A 16,004-nucleotide genomic window follows, 5' to 3' on the forward strand; every position below is an offset into this window, starting at 1 on the left:
ATTGTGGCCCTCAAGTCAGAAAGTTTGCCCACCCCTGATCTAGAGACATCTGCAGTGGTTCTCAACCTTCCTAATGCCATGACCCTTTAATACAGTTACTCATGTTGTGATGACCCCCAACCATAAAATTATTTTTGTTGCTACTTCATAACTGTAATTTTCTTACTGTTAATGCAAATATCTGATATGCAGGATGTATTTAGGCAACCCCTGTGAGAGGGTCCTTCCACCCCCAAAGGGGTCGCGACCCACAGGTTGAGAACCGCTTATCTAGAGGGTCTGACAAGGTCACCATGATGCCCAACATGAGGAGCCCTCCTGTATGACCACACTTGGGGCCTTGTAATGAGCCCCAGGTTCTCCTCACTGAGCTAAGACAGCTCTCTACCTCTACCAGTTCCTCCCAGTGATGAAAAGGCTCAACAACCTGCAACTGAGTGAAGGTTCTAGGCTGCCTGATGAAGTCGTCCTGGGCAGTGAACTAGACTCAGGGAGTCCCTCCACACTCTCCCCTAAGATTAACAGGGAGCAGGTGGCTTCATCCAGGAAAGGGGGCCATGGGCAAAGGGGCCAGAGAGGAACCAGGACCTCCGTGTTATCTTCCCAGATATTTCCCTGAAAAGGCTTCCCATCAGTTGCACTATATAGAGTTGGGTTTGAGCTGATGGCAACAGAGGAACAAAGGAAGGATCCCTGAGAATACTCACCCTGACATGAGCATAGGAGCCAGTGGGTTTCCTTCAGGGAAGAAGCTATGAGCTGTGCAGGCTCGGTTATCTACTCAGAAAATGAGGAGCTACCAGGATATAAAAGAAAATGAGAAAAAACAAGCTGACAGCTTCTCTATCCAAGGTCTACTTTCACTGGGTGTTATCCTCTGGGGAGACCTCAGAAATGAGCCCTCCCAGGAAAGAGGGGACAGCTGGGGAGAGATACAAGTTGTTTTGTAAACAACTCAAGCCCTCCATAACTATAGCAACAATGCCTTAAACCTTCTGGTAGTTAGATTTCCTTTCAAAAGACCTTACCTCTGCCCTGGCCTATGGCAGGGAGTTGGGGCAGGTGATATAAATTCCAGTTAATGGTGGGTTGCTGAGGCCTGCAGGACTTGTCCATATCCTTAAAGTCACCCAGCCAACTAGAGGTGTAATTAAGACTAGATACAGGTTTCCTAAGGGACAGGCTTTCTTTCCCAGAGGCCAGCCCCAAGCAGGGCCTTTGACCAGAGACAAGTTTATTCCTAGACTTGCATCAGCCCTGGGATGAGGAGGAGGCCCCAGCAGAGAGGCAAGAGGGAGAAGTTTTCTCCAAACCCACTTTTCTAATGAGTGTTCAGGAGTGTGGTCCTTTCCCCCTCAGGGCTTGTTAGCGGGGGCTATTTGGGGCACCTGTAATGTTTCTGAAAATGGTGATAAAGAGCTATACCTACTAGATAGAAGGACTCCAGGGAGGCTGCCTATCAAGATGATGATCTAGGCCAGGCCCTTGAAAATGGAAAGCCCTGGTGAAGGTCATAGATTAACAAACAGAAGATGTGTGAGGTGGAGACATGTGTTCCCCTGACCCCTATACCCACCAGTAACTACTCACCCAACACCCCACCTCCTAGGAGAGAGCGCTCTCTCTTCCCCCAGCAGAGACGCCTGGTGCAGGAAGAAAAGCACTGTAGACAGACCTGCTCCTCTGGTTACTAGTTGTTTGACTATGTGCAAGCTGTTGCACCCTTCAGGGACTCAGTTTCCTCATCTGTGAAATGAGCATATCTTCTATCACAGGTTGTTAGTGGAGATTATTAATGAACTATGATTAATTAAGCTGCTAGGGGAGGTTCAACAGTACATGAACATACCAATTGATAACATTTATGAATGCTTGTTACAGACATGGGAGTGCAGTCAGAACCTTACATGCCTGGAGTCTGTATCAACAATTCTATGAAGGAGATCAGACCAGACAGAACTAATGTTCTGACTCAGTTCTTCCTCGGCCCTTTTCTGATTTCAGCCCTGGCTGGACTGGAGAGTTCCCTGTAGGTTTCTGCTTAATGTGAGCTGACAGAGTGTAGCCTCTTCCTTGGAATCCTATAATATCATGAACAATGGGACTGGGAGGCTCACTATGTCTGAGCACAAGTGGAGCTCAGAAGGCAGAGGACAACTCGAAAGTAGGAGACAGGAGCCAGTGGATAACGCCCCACTGCCTCTTCACCAGGCAACCCTGAGAGGCATTCGATATGCTCTTGCACAATCCAGTCTCTGCTGTCCACAGCAGGGACCTTGGAAATGACCCTCAGTCAGGGGTACTTCTTCCTTCTTTGTGTCACTCTCTTCATAGCCTCAGTCTTGCTCCCTGAGACCACTTCCCCCCAAAAATAAACTTGCTCTTGCTGCCTGAGATGACTTCCCGTTTAAATTGCACATGTATCTTGTCTTGGGCTCTGCTTTGGTGGGAGCCTAAGTCTGACAGTTGGCCAGAAGATAGCCCTAGGAAGCACATTCTCCAGCTGAACTTGTGGAACTGGACCATTCATGACTGCTTGGGGTAAGTGGGGCTGGTGATAACCCCTAGCATAATTACTGACACTTGCTTGTGGTAGGTTGTGATGAGGTACAGGTGAAAGGCAAAACACTAGTTTATGTGTTAGCTCTAGCACACTAATGTTATGAGAACCACTAGTGGCCTGGTGCACGGATTTGTGCACATTGAAAGGGAATTAATTAGAAGCGTGGCAGGCAGGGTGGAACTGGGCAAGAAGGGCTTGACATACACTGGAGCCAACCTCCTGCAGTCCCTCCCCAGCCGGCAACATTTTGGGCAGCGCACAGCTCCAAGGGCATCTGTGGAGTGAGTGGGATCCCTCTGGCAGGAGGGATCCCTCGGCCTGGCCTGAAGGGATCAGGCCAAACCTGGCTCTCCGACATCCCCTGAGGGGTCCCAGAATGCGAGAGTTCACTCTGCAAAGTTGCTATCGCTCGGCAGCTCCTGCATTGAGTGTCTGCTCCCTGGTGTTCAGTACACGTCATACCTATCAGCCAGTCGGATGGACGGTGGGTTGGAGAGTTGCTTAGCCTTTTATATATATACTAGAGGCCCGGTGCACAAAAATTTGTGCACTTGGGGAGGGGAAGGGGGGTCCCCCAGCCCGGCCTGTGCCTTCTCGCAGTCTGGGACCCCTCGGGAGATAACGACCTGCTGGCTTAGGCCTGTTCCTGGGTGGCAGAGGGCAGGCCCAATCCCTAAGTGCAGCCCCCTGTCATGCACAGAGCAGGGCGGATTGGGGAGTTGGGGCACCGCCCCCTGTCATGCACAGAGCAGGGCGGATTGGGAGGTTGCGATGTCACCCTCAGTCACGCTCAGGGTATGGCTGATTGGGGGGTTGGGGCACCGCCCCCTATCACACTCAAGGCAGGGTCGATGGGGAGGTTGCAGCACCACCCCCTGTCACGCACAGAGCAGGGACCATCAGGGGGGTTGGGGCTCCGTACCCTGTCACGCACAGAGCAGGGCCCATCAGGGGGTTGGGGAGCTCCCCCCTGTCACGCAGAGTAGGGCCGATAGGAGAGTTAGGGCACCGCCCTCTATCACCCACAGAGCAGGGCCGATCAGGGGGTTGGGGCACAGCCACTGTCACACTCAGGGCAGGGCCGATGGGGAGGTTATGGCTCTACCCTGTCACACACAGAGCAGGGCCTATGGGGGGCGGGGTTGGGCCGCCGCACCCTGTCACACACAGAGCAGGGCCGATCAGGGGGTTGGGATGCCGCACCCTGTCACACACATAGCCACAGGGCGATCAGGGGGCTTGGGCGCTGCCCCCGTCACGCTGATTCGGTGCCAGGAGGCCTCGCGGCTCCGCTGATCCCGGTGCTGGGAGGCATATTACCCTTTTACTATATAGGATAGAGGCCTGAGGGCCAGCTGGTTTGCCCTGAAGGGTGTCCTGGATCAGGGTGGGGGTCCCCACTGGGGTGCCTGGCCAGCCTGGATGAGGGGATGATGGCTGTTTGCAGCTGGTCACACACCCTTCAGGGTGGGGGTCCCCACTGGGGTGCCTGGCCAGTCTGAGTGAGGGGCTGAGGGCTGCTTTCAGGCTGGCGGTTGTTGATTGAACCTCCCAAGTGCTCCTTTTTTAAATTTTATTCTGGGCCAGCTTTAGCTCTGGCTCTAGCTCTGAGAGCAGGTATCTGGTTTGTTTGCGTTCTATAATTGAAACAATGTATAACTCCAGCTCTGAGATCCCGGCCTATATTTGTTAGAATGTTTCAAACTGCCAGCTCAGAGGCCGGCAAGTCAGGCGGGGAACATTGGAGTCTGCAGTCACTGGAGCAAGCAAGTCTCATGTTCGCTTCCAGCTGCCTGGCTGCCGGCCGCCATCTTGGCTGACAGTTAATTTGCATAAGGATATGCTGATTAGCCAATGGGAAGGGTAGCGGTCGTACGCTAATTACCATGTTTCTCTTTTATTAGTGTAGATAGACTAGAGGCCCAGTACATGAATTCATGCATGCATGGGGTCCTTCAGCCTAGCCCAGCCGTGGACAAACTACGGCCTGCGGGCCGGATCAGGCCCGTTTGAAATGAATAAAACTAAAAAAAAAAAAAGACCGTACCCTTTTATGTAATGATGTTTACTTTGAATTTATATTAGTTCACACAAACACTCCATCCATGCTTTTGTTCCGGCCCTTCGGTCCAGTTTAAGAACCCATTGTGGCCCTCGAGTCAAAAAGTTTGCCCACCCCTGGCCTAGCCTGTGATTGGGGCCAATCGGGTTTGCCTCGCCCAGTCCTATCAGGGTCTATCAGAGCCAGCCAGTGGGAGGGACCACAAGAGGTTGACTGGCCACAGGATGTTGGCTGTGGGAGCGCACTGACCACCAGGGGGCAGCTCCTGTGTTGAGCATGTGCCTGCTGGTGATCAGTGCTCATCATAGTGACCAGTCAACTGGTTGTTTGGTTGCTTACAAGAATAGTGGAGTATTAAAAATAAAGGGTGGTTTTTGTTAACTTTCTTAGAAGTCTTGAAGAAACAGAATGATGGACCCAGGTCAGCCAGCTGTCAATCCGATTTGTCCTCAGTGCCTCCAGAAAAATTAGGGTTAGGTCTAGGCATAAGAAAATCCCACCTATAATCCAACAGGAAATAATTATCTCCTGAAAAGAATACCCATAGCTGGCTGTGGCACGCTGAATAATGGCCCCCAAACAAATCCAGGTCCTAATTCCTAAAATCAACTTTTGATATGGTGAAAAAGACTGTAAATTGTTAGGGGTCTTCAGCTAGGGAGCTTGTCCTAGATTATTCAAGAGAGCCCAAAAAGCAAGAGTCCTTATAATAGACAAATAGAATTATTTTATTACAGAAGAAAAAAAGGCAATAAGATGATGGAAGCAGAGATGGGAGTGATGTGGCCACAAGACAAAGGATGGATTCTCCCCTGGAGCCTCCAGGAAGAATTTTCCCTGCTGACACCTTGAAGTTGGCCCTGTAGGTCTCATTTTGGATTGACCATAAGCAAATAAATTCCTATTGGTTTAAGTCCCCAACTTTATGGTAATTTGATAAAGGAGTAATAAGAAACTAATACACTGGCTACTATATCATGGCATAAACTGGAAGTTCCTACAGTTTATACAGGAGCAACATGGGAACAGGTCATGAGGAATGAAGGAGTAGATAGAATGTAAGGCTGAACAGGAAGAGTTTATTGACATGGGGGCACTTTTCAGGATTTAAGGGTTTAATCTTCTGGCAGGGATGCCTGGAGCTGGTCCCAATAAACTGCTGAGATGTCTCTCTGAAATTCAATACTGGTTATAGGGCTTCTGCAAGAACCACAGTCAGACCAAGTTTGGCAGAACTACCTGTGAGACCCTGTCTTCCTCCAAGTCACTGGGTGGGCAAGTGTTCCTAGCCTATGCTTCAAAGGGTAGGAGCTGGATTATGGGGTCACTTCAAGATCTGCAGTTGGACTGAGGTCAGTGGGCCTACCCCTGAGGACACAGAAGAAGAATGTGTCTTCTGACATTCTTCAGGATTGTGTGTTCAATTCCCAATCAGGGCACATATCTAGGTTGTGTCTTTGAACCTCAGTGGGTCCACCTATGGGAGGCAAACGAACAATGTTTCTACCTCACACCAATATTTCACTTTCTATTTCCCTCTCTGTAAAATCGTTAAACATATCCTAAGATGAGGATTTCTTTTTAATTTGCACACAGGAATCATGCTCTCCAGAGTTACTAGAGAACACATGACCATTTAGTTCCCATTTGTCCCCTCTATATTCCAGGGCATCTTTGTGTGATAGAAAGAGATGCGCTGCATTTTTAGACTTATAGAAGCCTGACGAGACAAATAAAATAATCCTGATCTCTAGGCCTATGTTTTATTAACAGACCAACTATACCTGAACTCCAGGGAATCAGATGACCCTCTGGTGGGGAGAATTTGCAGGAATATTTGGGAAACCCAGTCTATAACCAACCAAAGAGTCATTTCCTATGGGACTTGAACCTGTAGGCATTCAGGGCTTCTAAGGTTTCACTTCTACCCAGAGAAGGGAGCTCACAGTGACTGAAATTGTAATTTGTCAAGGGAAGTGACAGCATTAATTTACATATTTATAAACTATACCTGGGCAGGGGTTCTTTGGGAAGCAATAACTATTACCCCTACCAAAAAAGAAAAAAATCCTTATGCTCAGAGAAATAGAAGCAGTTCTGAATCATTTGTCCTAGTTACTGCCCCCAGAGGATTTCTCCTTTAGTCCAAAAAAAGAATAGGAGGAAGTGACAGTGGAACCCTTATTAAGTCAGTGACCGCTTCCCTGTGATTACCCGCCAGAGGGCACCCTGCACATCAGGGTTCCTGAGGCTGTAGATAATTGGATTCAGCATGGGGTTGAAGACAGTGTTAAAAATTCCAACAGCTTTGTCTTTGTCTGAAGCCTCCTCTGAACCCATACGCATGTAGTTGAAGATACCAGTTCCATAGAAGAGGCAAACCACAGTGAGATGGGAGCCACATGTGAAGAAGGCTTTCTTCCTGCCCTCCACTGAGCGGATTCGTAGCACTGCAGCTGTCACGTGGATGTAGGAGGTGATGATGAGAACCACAGGTACACCTGCCATTACGAAACTCATAGCAAAGAGCAGCACCTCATTGAGTTGGGTACTAGAGCAAGAGAGCTGGAAGAGCTGTGGCAGGTCACAGTAGAAGTGATTGACTTCATTGGGACCACAGAAGTTGAGTGTAGTTAGGGCAATAGTGTGGATCAGTGCATTGGTGAGGGCACAGGCCCAGGACACAGCCACCAATATCCACTGGACTGAATGGCTCATGCGGATGCTGTAGGTGAGGGGCCGGCAGATGGCCAGGAATCGGTCATAGGCCATGGCTGTCAACAGGAAGCAGTCCACACCAGCCAACTGATGGAAGAAGAAAAGCTGTGTGAGGCAAGCTCCATAGGGAACTTCACGCTTGTGGGACAAGAGGCGACCCAACGTTGAGGGAACAGTGACTGTGATGCACCCAATGTCTAGCAAGGATAGGTTCCCCAGGAAGAAGTACATGGGGGTGTGGAGTTTGGGCTCCATCAAGACAGCAGCCAGGATGCTGAGGTTACCCCCAACTGTGACCAGGTAGGCAAACAGGAAGAGCACAAAGATAAGAGGCCACAGCTCCGGTGTCTCCACCAAGCCCAATAGAAGGAACTCAGTAATAGTTGTTCCATTGGCCCCAGATTTTGGCTGCATTAGTTCCTGCAGGAAAACATCCAAGGAGATAAAGAATCATTCCTCTTGATATATTTATTCAAAAAGAAAAAAAATATTTTTTCTATATGCTGAGGCTTTTACTCAGTACCCGTTCTCCAAGTAAGGACTTTCCTACTCCCAAAGACACACCACAGCTATTAACTCTCTTGTGACATTTACCTCAATGGCTTTCTTCATTCTTAGGTACATGGACAGGTGACATCATCATCTGGACTTCTCTCCCTGTATTAGCTGAAAGAATCTATTAGTAGAGATTATGAAGGGCAAAACCCTTGGGAAAAATAAATAAGTAGAACGTGTATTTCTGATTTAAACATAGCAGAGTAAATCTGGAATTTTCTCTTCTCAAATCTCTTCTCAATACAAACAAAACAAGAATACAAATTAGATTCTATCTTCAATAAAACTAGCAAATATCCAAAACTCTTAATGCACAAACTAGATCAGACGACTTCAAGAATAGTGGAGGTTAAATAAGAAAGTGGAAGAAAGAGAAAAATCCATGACCATAGGAAAGTCTAGACAAGTATAATTTCCATAACAAAAGGGCACTCACTAGGGAATACAACCAAAAGCCCTTCTTTGCAATAATGGGTGTAGGGTGCATAGTGTGGCATCATTACCTCTGTGATCCTGAGTTGGATTCAAGAAGCAGGGGAGAGCTAAATGACAAATCTCACAGGCAGGCTGTATCTGCAGGCTGTAGACAAAACATAGAGCTGGGGTGAGAGGTAAAGAAAACAGTGCCTGTTACCTATCTACATTGATTACCGACAGGGAAATGCTAAAGTAACTCATCCCTATTATGTGCCAGAAGACATAATAGTTATGCAAATGAATGCTCCCAATATCTGGTATTGATATGTACAGCGAAAAGTGCAGGATTTCAAGCAGAAATAGAATAATAGCTAGTGGATTTTAGTGACTTTTATAATAGAGTTACTTTGACAGAAAAGCAAGGCTATAAAAGACATCAATATAATTAATTATTCAAGAGGTAGAACTGATATGCTCATCTTTTTCTTTTTTTCTCTTATACTCACTTTTTTCAAATGCCTATAAAACATTCACCCTCCCGAAAGAGCATATATACACCAGAAATTTAGCAAATCCTTAAAACATAAATAATTCAGACAATAATATTTAATCACAATCCAATTTAAAGGAAAACAATTTTTACCAATAAATCCCAATATTTTAAAAAATCTTTAAGAAACAGTTGGACCAAAGAGGGAATCAAAACTAAAAATAAATAATGTCTGTGGAAGGAAAAGGGGAGATAATGAAATCAATACACACTAAAGAATTATCACTAAATCAATGTTCAGAAGAAAATGTATAACCTTAAGTAAATATATTAACAAAAAGAAAGAACATTGATTAAAAAATCAAATCAAGAAATTAGAAAAGAACTATAAGAAATAGGGAGAGGCTGGAAAAAGGGTGCATTTAGTTAAAAGAAGAATGAAGTTTAAGGATTAAATGTATAAGATGGTGACTATCTATATATATAAAAGCCTAATATGCTAAGTGTCCGACCAATTGGTCGACTGTTTGTTGACCACTCAGCCAGTCACTATGACCACGAGGAGGCAGACGCTCCGACCAGTAGGTTAGCTTGCTGCTGGGGTCTGGCTGATCAGGACTGGGTCAGACGGCCCCAATCGGCCTCGATCACCGGCCAGGCCAAGGGACCCCACCCATGAACAAATTAGTGCACCGAGCCTCTAGTTGTTAATAATACTGCATTGCATCATTGAAATTTGCTAAGAGAACTTAAATGTTCTCACCAAAAAAAAATAAAATAAAATAATGTAACTATGTGAGGTGATAGATGTGTTCATTAACTTGATTGTAGGAATCCTTTCACAATGTAAATGTATGTAATCATTATGTTGTACATTTCAAGCATATTTTAATTTTATTTGTCAGTCATACTTCAAAAAAGCTAAGAAAAAATGAAAATAAAATGACATTTTATAAGCTTTAAAAAAATGACAAGTCCAGGAATAGACCTAAGATAATGTTGGAATTTAATACATGAGGTAAGTGGCATCTTAAATGAATGGGAAAATGTACTATGCAATAAGTACTATGAATATAAGCAATAACATAGCTATCTTGGAAAAACATAAGTTGTATATGTACCTCATATATTTTGCAAAAATAACATTCTAAATGGATCAAATATTTAAATGCAAAATTAAAATTATTGGGGGGAAATGTGGAATTTTAATAGTATAAGGATGACTCAAAATATAGAAAAAACTTAAAAATAACCAAAATTGACTGATCTATAAAAATTTAAAACTTCCAGCAAATTAGCTAAGGTGGAACTACATTCCCAAATTCCATTCTCTGTATGATTCCAGGTTAGGGTTGGCCACAAGGGGAATGTGCATGGTAGTTGCAAGGTAGAATTGAAAAGGAACAAGGAAAATTTGGCAATATTTTTCAAAATTACTAGTGTGTTTGTCCTTTCACCCAGAAATTCCACTTCTGAGAATTTATCTAACAGATATATGGGCACATTTAAAAAGTGACATATGCATGAGGCTGTTTGTTGCAGCACTGTTTGTAATAGCAAATCATTGAAAATAACCTAACTGTTCTTTAACAGAGGACTGGCTAAATTCATAATGGTATATCCTTACAAAAGAATACTATGCAGCTATGGAAAACAGCTCTGTCTGTGCTAATGTGAAAGATATCAAAGCCATATTATTAAATGTAAAATACAACTTGTAGGATGAATATAGTATGCTTTGGTTTACATTGAAAAGGAGAAAAAGAATACACATAGGCACACTGATTAATAGAATAGAATAGAATAGAATAGAATAGAATAGAATAGAATAGAATAGAATAGAATAGAAACATGTAAATTGACGATCTCTTTGCTACGCTCACCAGCCAATCAGGGTGAATATGCAAATTAGCCTGACAAAGATGGTGGCTAACTTGCATACACAGGAGAGCAGAAGCAGGAGAGCTGGCAGCTTGGGGGGAATTGGCTCCCTCAGTCGCTCCCTCGGTCGCTCCCTTGGGGGGATGTGGCTCCCTTGGACACCAGGCGGAGAGCAGAGCAGGAGAGCAGGAGGCTTGGGAGGCCGTGGCTTCCTTGGTTGCTCCCAGTGTGGAGAGCACCAGGAATTCTGGGAATAGTAGTTCTGATGGCAGCCCCAGGACCCAAAGCGGAAGTCCAGAGCACGGGGAGCACCAGGAATGCTGGGAATCATAGTTCTGGTGGCAGATGGATCTCCTAGACACTAGAGCAAAGTGAGCCTGGAGTAAGTTACTGTTGCAGTGGGGGATGGAGGGAAAGCAAAGGTGAGAGACATAAGTAAAATCAGAGTGTCTAGGAAAAATTAAAGGGAAGATATCCTAAAACTTCCAGGAAATCTCCACCAATGAAGCAAATAAAAAAAATGCCTCTATTATTCTGTGAGCAACAAACCAAATTGGGTTGAGGGTCTCAGACAATTCATTCATATTATTGCAAAGACAGACAGAAACTCCCGGATTGGAGAGGGCTCCCCTGAGGGCTCCCAGATTGGAGAGGGTGCAGGTCGGTTGAGGGACTCCCCCTTCCCCCTGTGCACAAATCTTTGTGCACCAGGCCCCTAGTAATATAAATAATATAATATAAATAATATAATATAATATAATATAGTTTTTGTTTATAATATATATATCTCCAGAAGAATACTCAAGACACTGAAAGTATTGGTCTTCTCTGGGGAAGAAGACTGAGTTAGTGGGAGACAGAGTGATAGAATGAATGAGTAAACAGTATGTTAGAAAAACAAAAGAAAAGTAAATCCATTTAAATAAGCCAATAAGCTGATATCTGGGCAAGTAAGTATAAGCAAGAAAAAAAATGCGTAAATGCAAACAATTACAAATAGAAAATATTACAGCCAGAGATACACAAGAAAAAATAAATTTTAAGAGCATACTCCCTATGACTCTATATTACTTAAATAAAAAATTTAAGTAAAATAGGCACAATTATAGGACAATGTAAATTAAAATATATTTTAAATAGTCTCAAAAGCCAAATAAAACAGAGGGGAAAAATGAAAAAATTTGTCAAATAAGTAATTACTCTAGTGGCAAGCTCTAGGCTCATAAAACTGTAGAAATAAATTTTGTTTAAACTTTAATGAGTAGAATATCACATAGTATATAAAATCCCCTGCAGCAGAAAAATATTAAGCACCCTAATACTGCAAAACTATACTACATAATATTATTTAAATATTAACACAAAAATACTCAACACTCACACTCACACACAGAGAAACAAGACTTGAAGGGAATACCAAAATGCATCCGTCATTTGAGGTATAATACAGGTGATTTTTATTATCTTTCTTCTACTCTTCTCTACTTTCTAATGTGTCTAAATTAATACAATTTATTCTAATAATATTTTACAAAGTACCACCTCCTGTGCATGATCAAGACATACCTATTAAGTGCCACATCACAATAAACCAGCGGTTCTCAACCTGTGGGTCGCGACCCCTTTGGGGGTCTAACGACCCTTTCACAGGGATCACCTAAGACCATCTGAAAACACATATATAATTACATATTGTTTTTGTGATTAATCACTATGCTTTAATTATGTTCAATTTGTAACAATGAAATGGGGGGTCACCACAACATGAAGAACTGTATTAAAGGGTCGCGGCATTAGGAAGGTTGAGAACCACTGCAATAAACTAACTGAACAAAAGAGAAACCAGAAACCACTTCCCCTGTGATTTCTACTACACAGCCTGCCCCAATATCTTTAATACTGACAGACTTTCCTGGGAGCATTCCCTGATAATAATCATAGCTAACAGTTCCCAAGACACTGACTCTGGACTAGGCGCCCTGTACAGGTCTAAGTGCTTTGCATGTATTAACTCACTTATTCCTCACAACCTCCCTATTAGATGAATACCATTTTTAATCCCGCCGGGGGTGGGCCTTAAGTCACATAAAGCAAGTGACAGAGGCAGGATTTTAACCCATGTAGTCTGACTCCAGAGCCTGCCCTTAACCTTTACACATACTGCTGCTCTAAGAAATCCAAGGTATCTCAAGGATCATAAGGCCATGTCCTTCTCCTGCAATTCTCTCGAAATCTATTTCTGACTCATTCTTACGACTCAAAGACCCAGTCCCACAATCACTGTAGCTGTACCCCTGTAGACCCCAGGTTGCAGTAGCTGAAGTCCAAATGAGTGCCTTGGGAGGGTCACGGTCACAGTCAGCAACTGCATGTCATCAGATTGCAAACTTTGTGACTTCCTATATCCCCATCTTTACTCATGCTATTTCCTCTATACAGAATTTCCTTCTCTGAGCTCAAATGCTCCCTCCTCCAGAAATACCTCCCTGATCTGTGCCCACCTTAAAGTGATATTTACATCTTCAACGTTCCAGCTGCACTTTGTCTTCTATATGGTACTCGCCACTTCACCTGCTGGCCCAATCAGTTAGTGACTCAGTGTACTTCCTACCGTCCTTTTTAGGATAAGATTCAAATCTGATTCAACTTTAAGAAGTATATACATAAATTCATTTTAGCTATGTTCCATTCATAGATAAATTAATATATTCTGACAAAGAGGGCATCATTGTGGCCTACAGAAGTGAGGAAAGGGCTTCTGGACAGGTTGGGATTTGTGCTGGACTTTGAAGAATTGATATGATTTGGAGGCAGTAGAGTTGTGTAAAAGGCACAAGGTTAGTGCTGTAGAGATGGCTCCTTGTGTCTATATGGGGCATACAGTTGTAGCAATCCACACACTGACACCGTTTTATATAAATTTTCCATATATTTTCTATAACAGAAGAAATAGTCCTTAAAAATAAGTAAATCATGAGCTGCTGACTAGTCTTTAGTCAATAAAGGATGAAGCTTACATGAGAACTTCTAAATTCTGGGCTGTCCACTGGACTATCCATCCAGGACACCCGTGCTGATGAAATCACAAGAGTGATCAGAGTCAAGAGATCCCTTCTAGACCACTACTCTTCGGGTCCTGCAATTCTGTGCTTCAGGCTGTCTATTATGCTGTGACCACACCCTGCTCTGAAGTTCCACTAGGTCCTTCACGCACTAAGGTTGGTCTTAGCGACCTGGTCGGGCTTCCCAATAAGGATTGAGTCCCCAATAAGGGAAGTGGAACACTGAATCTCATCCTGTTCACCCATTACAGAATAAAAATTAATAAAAAATTTAAAAATAATAAGCTTTCATCTAAAAGAGAGGGAACTGGTAAAGATGCCTGAAGGAGGAACTCCAATCTCTGGGTCATAGTCCCAGTTCTTTCACTCACCTGATATGTCATCCTGAGCAAGCCTCTGATTTTTGCTTGTGAGACCTTGGTTGTTGCATGTATAAACCCAGGAGGTTTTACTACTCAATAACAACTAAAGTCCCTTCCCTGTTACATGGTGGCAGAGGGAGGGCCACGGAAGAACTCACTTTGTGTTGGTGCGGAGGCCAGCAATGTTTTATGGAAACGGATGTAAAAGGAGCAACAGCCTGCCCAAGCTCCGTCAGCTACTCAGGAGGCAGATAAGGGGCTATATATATGGAAATGAGATAAAGAGAGGCTGAGATCATCTCTGACGTGGACTTCTCCACCGTAGGGTTATCCTCGTGGGACCTCAAAATTAGCCCAAGAAGGGGGAGAAGAATAGGGGAAGAGCTAAGGACAGGTAGATGATACAAGCCCTAATTAATACTACAGCGGCCAAGCAGTGGGGCCTCATGACTCTGTGGTGATTTAGAAACTTTCCAAACATTCTTACCCCCCTTTCCATATTAATCTGCGGGATAATTTGGGCAGTTACTGTAATAACTCCACTTAACGCCTAGGACATAGGGGAGTTGTCACCCAGGGAACTTGGCTCTCTCAGAGGTCTAGTCCACATAGGACCTGTGGGCAGAGGCAAGCTGACTTCTGAAGCTGGAGATGAGGGAGAAACCCAAGAAAGGAGGCAAAAACTGGAGAAACCTTTTCAAACGTCAAATTCTTAATAAATTCTCAGGAACAACGTACATTCTCACCCAGGGCCTTGTTAGTGAGGGCCACAGAGACCGTGCTGTGGGAGTCCCATAATGATTCTGAGAGGGGGCGGGAGCACTGTGCTGTGCTGGGAGGGCCCGGGGGCCCCTGGGAAGATGCACCCTACCACTAGCTTCTGGGCCAGGACCTTAGAAGATGACAGCCTAGTGGGAGAGAGGAGGAAAGACAGGAATTTGGAGAGGTTGTGTAGTGCAGCCCTTGGACGCTCATGTCCTCCTCAGTGAATTACTCCCATCGTCCATGTGAGAGCCTACCCTCTTCTGGACTTTGTAGAAGAATAGATCTGCTCTCCTGTTACTAGCAGCTACTGAACCCCTTTGGACCCCAGTATTCTTGCCTTTGGAATGAGAGTACTATCCCCTCTTCAGGTTGCTGGGAGGATTAAATGAAGTAATACACAAAGTTCCTAGTAGGAGACCACGAATGTTGTCACTAACATAACAATTGGTAACATTTGTCATGTGCTGGCCATGTATGTTACACCATACCGTGAGCTTTATATGCACTGAATCACAACCAACCCTTTAAACAATTCCCTGAAGTAGACCCCTTTTATTATTTCCATTTTACAGATAAATAAATTGAGGTTCAGAGTGATTCAGTAATTTGCCTAAGGCCACAGAGTTAGAACTTTGAGGAATTGGGATGCAAACTTGTATTCATCTGATTCTAAGGTACATGATGTCAACAATTATTCGGTGTGACTTACTCTCACACCCCCTTCCAATCAATCCCTCTTCCCCAAACAATATACTTTTAGCTCCTGTTGTTTGTGATACTGTTTCAAATATACCACAGACTGCTCTAGGATTGAGCCCGAAGCATTCAACCCTCAATAATAGCAGCCTCAGCTCCACTCCAATAGCTCAGCTTGTAGCACTGAGATCCACATACACCTGCTACCTCCAGTGTCACTCTCTTGCTCTCCCATTGTATCTGCTATTTAGTCTCACTGCAAAGAATTATAGACTTGGTGGTCTTACTAGAAGTTGACACTCCATTGTTAGGCTTGCATTGTTGGCTTAGGGATGTAATGTGTGAATGTTAAGGCTCTTCATCATTCAGAAACATTTTTCTAAACATAAAAATTATAAATGATAGTAGAAGCTAAAACATCAATAAAAATCTA

General features: G+C 44.2%; 1 protein-coding gene across 1 annotated transcript; it reads right to left on the minus strand.

Annotated features, from left to right (window-relative positions):
* Positions 1-6,809: 6,809 nt before the first annotated feature.
* Positions 6,810-7,769, minus strand: LOC138994262 (olfactory receptor 3A1-like). Its single transcript, XM_070394057.1, has one exon. It carries the CDS (start codon positions 7,755-7,757, stop codon positions 6,810-6,812), a length of 948 nt encoding a protein of 315 aa, XP_070250158.1. The 5' UTR covers positions 7,758-7,769.
* Positions 7,770-16,004: the final 8,235 nt, after the last annotated feature.

The sequence above is a fragment of the Myotis yumanensis genome, unplaced genomic scaffold, assembly GCF_028538775.1.
Source record: "Myotis yumanensis isolate MYYU_CA2020_CCGP unplaced genomic scaffold, mMyoYum1.0.hap1 SCAF_16, whole genome shotgun sequence".
In the NCBI taxonomy this organism is placed as follows: domain Eukaryota; kingdom Metazoa; phylum Chordata; class Mammalia; order Chiroptera; family Vespertilionidae; genus Myotis; species Myotis yumanensis.

Bases quoted from the DNA above. Each gene is read 5' to 3' on its own strand.
- LOC138994262 (XM_070394057.1), bottom strand. From the start codon at position 7,757: ATGCAGCCAAAATCTGGGGCCAATGGAACAACTATTACTGAGTTCCTT.